We start from the raw sequence: 15,045 nt of genomic DNA on the forward strand, positions 1-15,045 counted from the left end.
GAGATGGGATAACGGAGCAGTTTGATAGCCGAATTATGGCCTAATAATGATGATAAAAAATTTTGATAGGAGAATGAGCTTAATATCGTCTTGACTATCGTTGATACGTGATACTATCACTGCAACCTAGGATGCATGGCATAACTTTGAAGCGGAGGTGATGTCAATGTGATTTTTTTTTTTTTTTATGCGGAAGAAGACTGCAGCGTCAGTGAGGAGATACAGAAAAGTCTCCTGCGGGAACAGACACTGCAGCGGCAGTGAGGAGATACAGGAAAGGCTCCTGCGGGAGCAGACACTGCTGCGGCAGTGAGGAGATACAGGAAAGGCTCCTGCGGGAGCAGACACTGCTGCGGCAGTGAGGAGATACAGAAAAGGCTCCTGCTGGAGCAGACACTGCTGCGGCAGTGAGGAGATACAGAAAAGGCTCTTGCGGGAGCAGACACTGCAGCAGCAGTGGGGAGAAGTACAGAGAAAACAGAGAAGTAAAGGGGAGCATGAGAAGGAGGAGGAGAGATAGCTGCTTGGGCCACCTGCGGAGCTTGCTTCGGCTGCTGTAGATGTTGGCTGTGGGAAGAATAAAGGGGTTAGTAACATTTGATGGGGTAAGCTAAAAATGAATGGGTAGCCTACTGGGTTGCCAGCTTAGCAATTGGTTGCCTGATTTGACAATTCCTCAAGCCTTGTCCACATTATGTTCCTGTTGGAAAAGCATCTTTCCTCTCATTTTTAAACGGTCTCCAGAGCGGATACATTTGAAACGCTGTTTTCACATTGTAGTATGGACTGTAGAAACAGAGGCTTTTTAAAATGATGAAGCATGTTTAGTCTTGGAAAACATTGTACCAAAAGACATGATTATAGCAGTAACGATAACCCCTTACCAGTCACCCCCCATTTTTGGCATGGAGACAGAAATGACATACCCAGAATAAAAATGTTTCTGCTCATGATTCTTTCTGACTAGATACATAATCAACATTTGTCCACAAAGCCGACGCTTCATAGTTTACTGTTCAGGAATCAGAATCATTTTCCTGACATAAATTACTAAATAACTGTCACTGTAACAATGTTTTATCAAAACATTGGTCAAATATCGAAGCTAGAGACTTTAAACTTTCAATTGATGCGCAGGTTGCCCAGATCAAGTAAGAGAGTGATGTTTAACGTGCCGTGAAAGTGAAACAATAATAAACTGGGGCCGTCTGAGATGCTTGCTAGCAAAGGAGTTAATTGCGGTTATGTGGTATTCACTTCCAAGTGGTGTCTAAAGATATTTACTTGCCTGCTTTTCGTATTACGGTCCTAAAAAGGCAACAGAAATGTTACTCACACTTGCTGTCCTGCGTCAAAACACGAGGGCAGTTGCGTTTTAGATGAATTTTGAGTGATCACGCCAGTGAATGGTGAAATAGGTCCCTAAATAAATTGGTCCTGCCAGAATAATTGCATGAAACGTATGTCTGTATCATCTCAGTGAGGTTTAAATGTGCACGGTAATGCAAATGTAATGTCTTTGGACATTTCAGTGTGGATGAAGACTTTGGAAATAATGCCTTGGCTTCGTGGTTAAAAGTGGCATCGTCATTCGACAGAACTACGTCATGACGTCATTTAACAAACTTTAGCCGCAAACCTGCTTTTAGCGTCTTCGCCTGAAAATGTATTGATTTACGACACGCGGTCTGCGCCACTAGAGGAAGCGGCCTCAAACTGCGCCTCAGCCGGAAAAGCCGCGGTGGAAGGCTGAGCCGCGGCGGGCAGTGAGAGAGGCTTGCTGTGGTGGGGTGCGTCCCAGGCTCGTTGAATGCCTGCTGCTGCTGCAATCCGGCGCTCGAGGAGAGCCCGGTCTTGGGCGGCACGATCGTTGTGTCAAGCGAGGCGAGCTCGGGGCTTGCACGGGCTATTAGCCACGACGTGTGGCTTGGCGAGAAGAGCAGCTGTCGCGATGACGCTTAATGGTGCTCAATGGCCGTGTTTGGCTGGGTAGGAATGATCGCGGGTCTGGAAAAAGCAGCAGATCTGAAAAATCCCCGGTATAGATCTCTTCGTTGGTAGGAAAATTGGGTCTGTGATAGAATGACAGACCGAGCGAACCATCATGCTGATAAACCGTCAATTGATAGAGGTAAGTCAGCGATATTTATACTATGGGATTGATTAATTGATTATGGTCCACCTGTGTTGATTAGGCCAAGTATCTGACGCGCTCCTCCCGAATCTTGTTAATAAAACATCATTTTGAGTAATATAACCTAAATAAATAATTTCAGATGTGTTTTGAGTTATATTGTCTGATTGGTTTGTAATAGATGTAGTGATGGATTTTTTTCAGTTTTTTTTCTCCAAATGCAAATTGCTGTTGTCCAAGTTTGAGTATCTGCTCAAATTTTTGTTTATAATTTTATTTAATTCTACTTTACTTCTGAGTTTTTCCCTCTAATTATTTATCCTAAAAACTTTCCTTTTAATTGTAACATTATTCAAGTTGATAGATTTTACTGTCTAAATATTAGAGCAGTGTGTAATTCATAGGATGAGCAAGTTATTCAGCAACTTTTATTTGGAATACATTTGAAAATTTAATAAAAATAAAAAGTTATTTAAGTCTATGAATCATACAGATTACCATCAAATTATATCTATAGTAGTTATTGCATATTATATGAAAAATTAACACCACAGTAAATTCCAAAACTTTTATTTAGTTTTTAATTGGAAAGTTGTTTTAAAACAAAGTTGCATTTGCGGTTTAATACTTAACATTTTTTATTATATTCGTGAAACTCAATTCAATCACAGTCTGAAAATATAAGCTACAAAATGGATTGTTTTTGCATTCATGCCAAATCAAAACATTATTTTAACAGGCTTCTATTATTACACTACACTATACACTATTATATGATATCGCCCAATACAGATAACTTAACAACAAAATTTTTTTTCAACCTTACAAACTTAGTAGGACTGCAATATAAACTATGAATTTTTTTCTTTTAAATTGAATTGATATTTAAATGTTACTGCTTAAAAAATGTTTTGCCCTTGATCTGCAAAACAAACAAGTAATGACTTTTGTTCACAGCATGTTCACACTTGAATATAATCTTTAAAAGAACCAATTCAGTTGCCCTCCAGTAGCTATAAAATCACAGCATTTCCCTAATTAAATACAATTTTACATTTTATTGGAGATTTACAGAAAAATTTTCTATTCTTATGCTTCAATCAGAAAAAACTAAGATGTCCCTGTGCATCTATATGCTTCCAGAAAGGTTAAAATTAACATTGAAACAATATGCCCCCAGAGAAACTGGAAATAGTGTTAGAATTTAAGAGGCCAATGGTTTATGCATATCATGATTAAAGCTGTCTAGACTTTAGTAATTAACACTAGAAAATGTCAGCTGCCACTATATCAAGCCAGATGAGAACTGTTCAGCTTATGCACACCTCATGTAACTTGGTTATTTTTTTAACAAAAACAGCAAGGTATAAATGTATGTGTATTCTTCTGTTTATGGGTTTGCTCTGCTTTTTCTGAAGAGTTGCTAATAATGCTAATAAAACTTACTATAACAAAGAGAAACTTAGGAGTGGTCTGTTGATGCTTTTTCCATACAGCCTTTTAATGGTGTCAAATCATTGAATGAGTTGGTTTAATCTTACAGCTACAATTTACACAGGATATAATTTTCTCTTAAAGATATACATGTATCTCAAGTCTTGGCAAACTATGAAGTCACACTTGCACCAGCCAAAAAGCAAACAAAAACAACAAGAAAAACTATAAATCAAACCAGGTTTAAATGACTTTAAATATGTCCCCACATAAAGGAAAATTATCATCTTACAAAAAATCAGATGGCAATTAGCAATTACACATTGGCTATATTGATTAGAGTGCTGCATTCACAACTCAAGGCTTGCTTTCTAGGTGGCCTCATCAAAAAGACTAAGCAAGTTTTTCGGCTCAAAGTTACTTTTAACAGACAGTTCAGCAGTGATCCAGCTTCTCTCTCGACTGCAGGGTGAGTCTGTGATACTGTGCTGGGAGCTGTGATGAATCGGGCTCAAGCTGCTGCTGGAAGAGATTCTGGAGGGAGAGTGCGTGTGCTTGCGGTGCAATGATGTGTGTGTGTCGTTGATATGTGTGTCTGGCAGTGGCGTAGAAGTACTGCCAACAGATATGCGTTCCTGGACACTGTACAAAGAAAACAGAAGATCAAAATTCTAGTGAAAAATAAATATACTAAAATGGATTTGAAATACATTTATATCACGCTAAGTATATATTACAAATACATTAACATTTATGTACTTAATAAAAATCCTGCAACTGTACTTTTAGTATACTTAACTCAAAAACCTAACAAATTTTGTACTTAATGCATTTTAATTGTGTGGAAGTAGTGATGAAGTCCAACTAAAGATACTGAAATATTTTTGATTGTAATAAAGTGGAACTTTTGCAAGTATACTTCAGGTACACTTTAAACAGGGCTCGACATTAAGCTTTGACATGAGCTTGTCCTTCGGACAAGTAAATCCATCATTCACTTGTCCGAGTAAAAACGTTACTTGTCCGGGGGAAAAAAGTTTTTTTTTTTGGGAACAAGTGTAATTTATTCTGAAGCAGAGTCATCAGTGCTCTATCAGGTATTATTTTAATCAGCATATTTTTGATATTTGCCTTAAATTGATTAAATGTACATGTCTCCATTTCTTTCATTCTTACATGTGATCAATACATTAATTTAGAATAATAAGACACTATATGGTTGTTACTATTCAAATGAAATCAGTATCAACAAACTCCATTTTTCCAAATGCATTAATAATGTTATTAGATTAATGTTTTACTTTTTTGACATACAAATATGAAATGTTGGAAAAATGCAATGATACTTTTAAATATGATATTAAACCACCATTAGGTGGTGGCAAGTCCCTTTCTTACTGAGTGAATCATTGAATCAACCGATTCGTTCAAACGGCTGATTCGTTCAACAAATGAAGCAAGTAACCATTTTTATAAAAGGCTCACTGAATCACTGACTCGTTCGAAAATGAATTTAGTAATGAAAGACTGTTGTGTGTTGCTCGGAGATGCGCGACTGTTCTGCTGTGGCTATATGCTTAAAACTATTTTCTTTAGCGAAATGGAGCAATATGATGTTGCATATATTATATAGAATATTTATCTTTTTCTACCGCAGTATGTTTGTTCATGTTTGTTTCTTTGTGTGTGCTGTTCTTATAGGTTTTTAATTCTCTGCGAGTCAGACAGGCTGCACGAGCCTCAACTGACACGACCTTGATACTGTCAAAACATTACGTTATCCGTTATTAGTCACCGTTTACACTGAAAGTAATAAAATCTGAATCTTTCTCAAAGTCTCGGTGCTGCTCTAGTTATTTTTTGTTACTAAAATTTTGATCAGGTTACTTGTCCGGTCAGGCAAATAAAATTCTCTTTCACTTGCCCCTTCACAAAATTTAATTGTCCTGGACAAGCATACAAGCGTTAATGTCGAGCCCTGCTTTAAATATCTTGCATTTAAAGACCGAGATAAAGACAAAGATCATACAATTCTCATCAGTAGTGACATTAAAACGCATTTTAGCCTTAATATTAAAGGGTAACTAAACCCCTGGTCAGAGCCTGACTCCACCCACTGGCAATATTTGAAAAATGCTGAAAAGTGGGCAGAGCACAGCGGAGATAGGGGGGACGAACCAAGGGCAGGGATGAGCGTGTGGGGCGTGAACCTGAGACCCGCAGTGACGGATTGATTGACAGCTGCTGTCAGACTCGCTAAAATGGAGAGTGACTATAGTGACGCAAGTAGCTTTGCAACAGAGCATTCATTTGAAGTAGAGGACTTTTCTTCTTCACCTGAAGTGGAGGATGTCGAGGTGTCTGTTCATATCAATTCAAGACGCTGGCTCAAACTGCACTCTTAACTCCCGCACCGTGTCGCTTTTCAGCGTGAGCTGTGTGGAAAAGCGCATTTCCACCTCCATTGCGTTGGAGTAGCAATCCCGCGTAAAATGCAGTTTGCATACTCAAGCTCTAGGCGGGAACTCGCGGTCTTCCAGGTCAAGTGCATGCAACCACTGGCACCTAATTTTAAATTCTGCTGGAAAACTATGCAGTCCAGCAGTGTTGTCTAAACCAGCAACATACGTACCATCCTGACCACTGTACTAAATACAGATAAATCTATGCCAACTTGAAGCTATCCTAACTGATGCAATACTATGCTACTAACTATGCTTCTAACAATACTAACGTTACACTAACAACTATGCTAATTAACTACATAGGCTACACGAAATAATCTAAATAACTATATAAATGCTATGCTAAATAGATGATATAATAGTCTATCCTGGTCGTTTTCAATACTCGCAATTCCAACTCCTGACTCACTACAGTAATTTTGACGGAACAAGATGGTTTTATACTGCCAAGGGCGTGGTAGCTCGTACCAAAGGGGCAAGGTGAGCTGGAAACTGCTTACGTCACCAGCCACCGCTTACGTCACTTGCCACCGCAACATCCAATAGGAAAAATCAACTGCAGTAGCAACCGTTCAACCTGAAGAGGGCAGCACTCAGACGTTTTTACGCCATATATTGTAGAATTAAAACACTTTATACTGAAATGTCAAAAAAGTTACTCCAATCAATGAACAGCACTAATAAAGCCCACATTCTTACAGATCATTAACTAAAAAAAGTTGGTTTAGGGTTTAGTTACTCTTTAAGAAATGTGAATTGTGCAAAAGTAGTTCTCCAAATAAAGTTTAATTTTAACTTTTATATTAGTAAGTCTCAAGCAATACATCAATAAATATGTAAATAGATTTTAACTACTTCGTATGAAAAATGTATTTTAAATATATTACTTTTTTTACTAGGGAAGGGATTTAATATTGAAGAAAAACAAGCTACAAATGTAGATTAAGAGAGCAACCACACGGTAGAACTGAACAGTGAAATTAATTAAATGAAATTAGTTAATTTCACTAAAACAATAATAATAGTTCACTGGACTAAATTGAAATACGTTCTGTAAACAAAAATGTTGTTGTAGTAAGGCAAACTTAAAACGATAGCGTTTTCTAGTTCCCAGCATTCTTTGCATCAGACAACAAGAAATTAAGTGTTATTTTGTGTTTTTACACAAGATTAACATAGAGACATTAGTTAGTACTTTAAATGTTGTGTTATGTTAGGATTTACATAGGTTTCTGTTATGTTGGTTTTGTAGGGTTACCAGAGTAGAGCCTGTGGTTAGGTTGAGAAATTGACAAAACTTAAAGGGGTCATATGATCGATTTAAGTTTTTCCTTTCTCTATGGAGTGTTACAAGCTCTTGAAAGATCTGTAAAGTTGCGTAGACTAAAGTCTCAAATCCAAAGAGATATTCTTCATCAAAACTAACACTCCCCTAAAATGGCTCATTCAACACGCCCCCACGTCTACGTCATTATGTAGAAATATTTGCATAATGCCACCCAAATGTTCACAGAAATAAGGTACGGTTCCAGTAACCGCAGTAAGTGTTGAAGCAGCCATGTCAGGGAGATGCAGTGTCTATCTAGGCGAAAGCAAGAGCACTTTATTTGGCCTTCGAAATAGATGCATTTAGGAATCTTTAAAATTACTTACAACAGAACAGCAATGCATTTTATGGACGGCCGTTTCGTGAACCTAGAAGAGGAAACAATTTTGACTGCTACGACAATCTGGCGCTTCTGAATAAGCTACTGGAAGTATGTTTTGTTATTAGTTTAAGTATTTGCTATTGACTGTTCAAATACTTTGTTTTGCGTGTTGTGTGTGCACACGTCTGTGTGTGTAAGAGAGAGAGAGAAAGACAGGGACATACAATGGAGTTGGCTGTCTTAACCGTCCGTGGCTTGTGTACTGCAAACACATAGTAGCTTCATCACTGTGTCTGTCACATCACTCTGTTCCCCTTTCGGGCTTGAACTGATGGTAAAACTAAGGACATTATTAACGGTCTTTACATTTATTTTAAAAGATGAATCTTGCGATAATAGAAAGATAAAAAGATTGGCGGGGCATAGAGGACGTACAAAAATATTTATATATGTAATGTATTTTTTGAACATTAAATCATTTCAACATATTCTGTTATACCAAATATACAAAATAATGATCTTTAAAAAAAAAACATCATATGACCCCTTTCAGACTAAATATACAGCATGTTTTTTGACTATTTGCACTCAAGTATTGCGAGTCTTTTTTGGAAACTACATTAGTATGCCAGTGTGCTATTGCTAACTAGTCCTTATCTACAAAGATCTGAATGAATGTGCTGTCATTGTAAGCAAGTTATATATAATTATCATTGTGATGAGTGGGGTGGGATCATGTTAGGTAACCCTATTTATTATACAATATATATAATTCATATAAAATATATGAAAGCAAAAGACTTTTTCTTTAAAAAATGCTTTCATTGTGAACTGCTTTCATTTGGAGCGAGAGACAAAGAGAGAGAGAGAGAGATGGCTTTATTGCATTATTAAATATTAAATATGTCACATAATGCGTGTTTTCTGTTTCCGTTATTTAGAATAATTAAATATTTTATAATTTATTACAGTTATTGACATTTTTTATTATATTACTGCTTTTCCTTGCTTTTGCAATGCTTGATTGTGTTTAATTCCTATGATAGTATTTATTGGGATATTTCTCTTAAGTTGGAGATAAAGGAAATAGCCACTTTCACACAGTAGGCTAATACTAGTAAGTGACTTTACCGTTAAAAACAAAAATGGGAAACGTTCACATTCATGCAGCTGTTTTTGGCCCACAGACATCATATTAGACTACTTCAAACCGAACTAGTATGGTGTAATGGCGTCATCTGCATCAGAATGTGGCGATTGGCCCAGAGCCTTTGAATTTTGGATTTCATCAGCTCTGGATTGGTCCAGAGTAGACTCCTTATGTCAAAGCATTCTGAACCAGGCTTGCCGCGATAGATGGTATTGACAGTGTTACCGGTTAGGCCGCAACACCAGTTACATCACTTTCCCACCATGACACTGACTCCACCGTCGTTTTGATTTAAGTATTAGTTTTTTCTTAAATATTTATTTGAATTAAGCAAAAATAATAATTATAAATATTTTAGTTTAAAAGAGAGCATACACTGTAATTAAAGATGTACTCGGTTACTAATGTAACCTCAGTTCCCTGAAATATGGGAACGAGTACTGCTTCGAAGATGCTTATGGGAAAAACTCCTTTTTTCTCCTGAACTTAAGCCTTATTCAATCACGCAGTGAAACTGCATGGCCATTGGTTCGTGCAGTGTTATTAAAACAAACCAATGGCTCGGCAGTGGTGCTGCACGAACCTATGGCAGTGAAGCCCGCCAAAGCCCACCAAAATGGGCGGGGGATCTGGCTATATATTGGCCGCTTCGCCACAGAAATTCAGGTTACTTCGACTGAAGCGATAACGGAGTCGTGCAGCCTTTTTGCATGGCAAGGAACGCAGTACTCGTTCCTGTATTTCAGGGAACTGAGGTTACGTTAGTAACCTAAGTAATTTTCCTCACCGCAGCAACCCTATTCTTAACTTGAATGTCCTCATACCTGTAATCTTCATTCTGCATTCACATAGAGCAGATAACCGGTTAATTTATTGGTAATGTTAAAAGTCTTAATACCGGTAAATTGCCAGAACTAATTTACCAGTATTTTTAAAAAGGTCTTGTTTACACATGATCTCTTAATAGTAATTTACCAGGAAAGTCTATATGTGTGAAAGGGGCAATTGTCTTTTTATATTTTCATAATGTTTCCAAATTTAAAGTTTCCAGGGATGATGTAATGAAGCAGTTTGGTAAATTCTGCAATTTATGTTGCATTGAAAGAGACACAACTAAGATAATTAATTAAAATCAGCTCATGTTTTCCATTACTTTGTCTCATATTTCCTGCTCTTACCCTGCCTCTGAGTGTCTCTTTGGAAAAAGTAAACAAATATGGTGGATTCCAGACAAAATGCAGTGATAATTAGTTTTGGGTAACAATATCAGACATCAGACATATATCTACTGTACATAAACTGGTTTATATACTAGACAAATGTGTTCTGGGGGGATCTGGTACAAAAAAACCTAAAACCTAAAACATTCCATGTATTGTTATAATATTTAAAAGGATTCATGAACAGCATTTTTGATCATTTTATAGCATTCTCTGAGGTTCACTTCTAATGTCATTATGATTTTACATTTAAAAAAAAAACAATTTAGAAGTAATATGCTATTTTCTATCCTGTTTTTGAGCCTCTCTGCACAACACTCTGGTTTTATAGGTGGGCACATTCAGGACTCGCAGGTAAATGCCCTCTGCTGTTATTGGCTAACAGTTTTACTTATTAAAAAAAAAAACAGATGAATGCTGCTGTGATGTACAGTCATGGCCAAAAGTTTTGAGAATTACATAAATATTAGTTTTCAAAAAGTTTGCTGCTAAACTGCTTTTAGATCGTTGTTTCAGTTGTTTCTGTGATGTACTGAAATATAATTACAAGCACTTCATACGTTTCAAAGGCTTTTATCGACAATTACATGACATTTATGCAAAGAGTCAGTATTTGCAGTGTTGGCCCTTCTTTTTCAGGACCTCTGCAATTCGACTGGGCATGCTCTCAATCAACTTCTGGGCCAAATCCTGACTGATAGCAACCCATTCTTTCATAATAACTTCTTGGAGTTTGTCAGAATTAGTGGGTTTTTGTTTGTCCACCCGCCTCTTGAGGATTGACCACAAGTTCTCAATGGGATTAAGATCTGGGGAGTTTCCAGGCCATGGACCCAAAATTTCAACATTCTGGTCCCCGAGCCACTTAGTTATCACTTTTGCCTTATGGCACGGTGCTTCATCGTGCTGGAAAATGCATTGTTCTTCACCAAACTGTTGTTGGATTGTTGGAAGAAGTTGCTGTTGGAGGGTGTTTTGGTACCATTCTTTATTCATGGCTGTGTTTTTGAGCAGAATTGTGAGTGAGCCCACTCCCTTGGATGAGAAGCAACCCCACACATGAATGGTGTCAGGATGCTTTACTGTTGGCATGACACAGGACTGATGGTAGCGCTCATCTTTTCTTCTCCGGACAAGCCTTTTTCCAGATGCCCCAAACAATCGGAAAGGGGCTTCATCGGAGAATATGACTTTGCCCCAGTCCTTAGCAGTCCATTCACTATACTTTCTGCAGAAGATCAATCGGTCCCTGATGTTTTTTTTGGAGAGAAGTGGCTTCTTTGCTGCTCTTCTTGACACCAGGCCATCTTCCAAAAGTCTTCGCCTCACTGTGCGTGCAGATGCGCTCACACCTGCCTGCTGCCATTCCTGAGCAAGCTCTGCACTGGTGGCACTCCGATCCCGCAGCTGAATCCTCTTTAGGAGACGATCCTGGCGCTTGCTGGACTTTCTTGGACGCCCTGAAGCCTTCTTTACAGAATTGAACCTCTTTCCTTGAAGTTCTTGATGATCCTATAAATTGTTGATTTAGGTGCAATCTTAGTAGCCACAATATCCTTGCCTGTGAAGCCATTTTTATGCAACGTAATGATGGCTGCACGTGTTTCTTTGCAGGTCACCATGGTTAACAATGGAAGAACAATGATTTCAAGCATCACCCTCCTTTTAACATGTCAAGTCTGCCATTCTAACCCAATCAGCCTGACATAATGATCTCCAGCCTTGTGCTTGTCAACATTCTCAGCTGAGTTAACAAGATGATTACTGAAATGATCTCAGCAGGTCCTTTAATGAGAGCAATGAAATGCAGTGGAAAGTTTTTTTTGGGATTAAGTTAATTTTCATGGCAAAGAAGGACTATGCAATTCATCTGATCACTCTTCATAACATTCTGCAAATTGCTATTATAAAAACTTAAGCAGCAACATTTCCAATTTCCAATATTTATGTAATTCTCAAAACTTTTGGCCACGACTGTACTCTGAAAGCAACATGGGTTGCTTAGGTTAAAAACTTATAAACACTCAAATGGTCTAGAACAGACAATGCAATAGACCAGTGTTTTTTTTCAATCTGTGGGACGCGGTGGTATTGCAGGTGGGCCGCCAATTACTATTAAAAGAAATTATATTGTTAATATATGTAAAAATGTTTGTCATAAAATAATTTTATATATACAATTAAATAACAAAAATAAATATTAAACTAACTATGCTTCCACCATTCAAGCTCGCTGACTGGTTTAAGAATAAACCACCAATTTATATTTTTGCTGCATTTGCTACAGAACAACAAATTCAAACATGCATAAATGGCAGTCAACAAGGTCAACATACATGGCTGTCAACATGTTCCCTCCTGACTGCTTGCTCCTCTGACTGTCTACCCGCTGCCGAGCTCTGCCTGGATCTGGTTTTCCCGTTTTGCTGGGCGGTGCCAGCCAGAGTTATTTTCTGTTCATTGCCAGTTCATTCTAGGGCTGTGCGATTAATAGAAATCGTCATAAAATCACGATTTGAGCTTGTGCGATTTCTAAATCGGGCTGTGCGATTAATAGAAATCGTCATAAAATCACGATTTGAGCTTGTGCGATTTCTAAATCGCTTTATAGCACGATTTTCCGCGGCCCTGACCTCCAGCAGTGTGCTATTTGATCCAATCAGAATGCAGCGCACCTAGTGCGGCATATGCCTAACTCCAGGTTCACACACTGTCTGTGATGCTACTTTTTTCCGAGCCCATGTTAACATGTAAACCAGTGTTCACACTGCACGCGGTAAAAGGCTAGAAATAAAAACGTGCGAAAATAATTAATATTTAGCACATGAGCATAGAGAGAGTTGTGAGTGCACAAGACGCAGTTTAAGTGAAAGGAAACACGTTTAAGTGCACACACTCACTCCGGGCAAGAACAGCGTGTATCTGAGCAAGCACGCCTGGTTTTGTGACAGAGCAAAGGAAATCTGCATGCAAGCGGAGAGATTCGCGCTTGTGCATTATTTTAATGTGCTTTTGCGTTACAATAATGTGCTCTCACTGCTGCTTCTGCACCGCGCACATACTATATATACTATATACATAGTATGTACTATATACACATACTATAAAAGGAGTCGGCCTACGTGTGAACCTGTATAATGTATAACAAATCTATTTAAATCTATTTAACACCTGAGGCACCGCTACAATTAATGAGCTCTATGAACAATGCATGGCAAAAAAGAAAAGAAAAAAGTCCCTGGACACAGGATTTATTTATATATATTTTTGAATTTTGTTATACCTTTACTATAGTGATTATTTTGACTTATGTCTGTTCTAGAGACGTTACAACTTTTTGATAAAGCTCTAATAGGTTTTCTTTTGGAATTATGTTTCAAATTAATGTAAATTTGTGTGTCAAAATTGTGATTAAAATCGAAATCGCAAAATTGATCAAAGAAATTGTGATAGGTTTTTTTTTTTTGTCCATCCATGTCCAGTCTTAGTTCATTCAATAAATACAGTTAACAATCTAGCTTCTGAGTGCAAAGTTATTAACCCAACATTAGCGGGGTCAGATAATTTTTTTGCTGTGGGCCACGCAAACATATGTGTTTGGTTGTGTGGGCCGCGAGTTGAAAAATGTTGAAAAAATTACTGTTGGATCCCCTCTAGTCAGACTGACATCATTGTTTACTTTCAGTCTCTCTGTAAAGCCTGCATCATACTGTCTTGTTTAAAAAGTAATCTGAAGCAAAGTATAGCAAACAAACAGTGTTTCACTGACACGATCTGGAGCGCTTTCCTAATTTTCCACCTTGTTTACACCGGACGCAAGCAGTGCAACGTGACTATAGACAACAGAATACATTATGATCTGCGATACCGTCTGGCATGGATTGACACAACAAATCTCTGACAGTAAAGTGCTGTCTTTTTTTCTGACATACCTGACATCAAGGTTGGAGCAAAACTCAGGAGTTATTATAACCCCTGGTATATACAGTTATTTCAATGTTTAAGGATAAAATGGTGATAGAAAATGTGAAATGAAGTGAAGAAAAGTGTTTTGGAGTGTTTAATTCTTATTTTTATAGTCTAATACAGTGGTTCCCAAACTTTTCCTTCCACGACCCACCTAGACAAGTGTAATTATTTCACGACCCACAATAATATAAAAAAAATAAAAAATACGGTTGACATTAAGCCTAATCTTACTTAAAAGTTTGATGACAGAAATTAAGTATTTAAGAAAAATAACCATTTTATTTTAGAGTACAGCTGAAAAATGTCACCACTAATATTTACGTTTAAATTTTTCTTTTAAAGACTTTCAAATATGTAGTGTCCATAAAAACATGAAACAGGCTCACTTCAGTGAAATGCAATCTGCGCTGCTGTTTTGTTGCAGAAAATGCATTCATGATCCTTCCGTGTGTGTCGGTGAGAACAGAGCACAGTCCAACACTTTTTAGAAAAGCATAAGAAGCAAAGCAGAGCTATCTAAAACAGTTTTGAGATTAAAATAATTGTGAAATAGGTAAAAAATTATAATAAACAGATGTGTCTTGTTTTAAATAAAAAAAAAACTGGATGACATTTAGTTCAGGCAGAGATTTATTTTTGTGATGGTTAAATAAATGTTCACCAATATCTTCAAAAGACTTCTGAACTTTGGCAAATTTTTCTCTAAACAGAGATGGTACGTCAAAGAAATATTGCACATTTTGTACATTTTATATGGAAATGTTTAAATCTTGTAGTGTTACAATTATCCCTGCGATTGTGCCCTGCTGTGCTCACCCTGTACATGTGAAATGCTTTTTACAAACCGTTTCCCAAACGAAAAAGGTGCAGAGTTCAAACGGACGATAGAAATTGATGAACATGGCCTACCTGTTTTCGTAACATTTGAATTTTCTGGTGTATGCAATCTCATGCAGAATATAGTGTATTGATGTGAGCATTTTTTTTTTCTTTTAATAATGCGGACCAATTGAACCTTTTAATG

At 37.4% G+C, this 15,045-nt stretch overlaps 1 protein-coding gene across 3 annotated transcripts in view; it reads right to left on the reverse strand.

Moving 5' to 3' along the window:
• Positions 1-3,614: 3,614 nt before the first annotated feature.
• pkmyt1 (protein kinase, membrane associated tyrosine/threonine 1) overlaps positions 3,615-15,045 on the reverse strand; it is a 62,327-nt gene continuing 50,896 nt past the window's right edge. For all 3 annotated transcript variants that reach the window (XM_059530657.1, XM_059530656.1, XM_059530658.1), the window contains exon 8: positions 3,615-4,210. In XM_059530657.1, the coding sequence (XP_059386640.1) occupies positions 3,940-4,210 (271 nt within the window). In that variant the 3' untranslated portion in view covers positions 3,615-3,939. The remainder of the gene's footprint in view (positions 4,211-15,045) is intronic.

The sequence above is a fragment of the Carassius carassius genome, chromosome 39, assembly GCF_963082965.1.
Source record: "Carassius carassius chromosome 39, fCarCar2.1, whole genome shotgun sequence".
In the NCBI taxonomy this organism is placed as follows: Eukaryota; Metazoa; Chordata; class Actinopteri; order Cypriniformes; family Cyprinidae; genus Carassius; species Carassius carassius.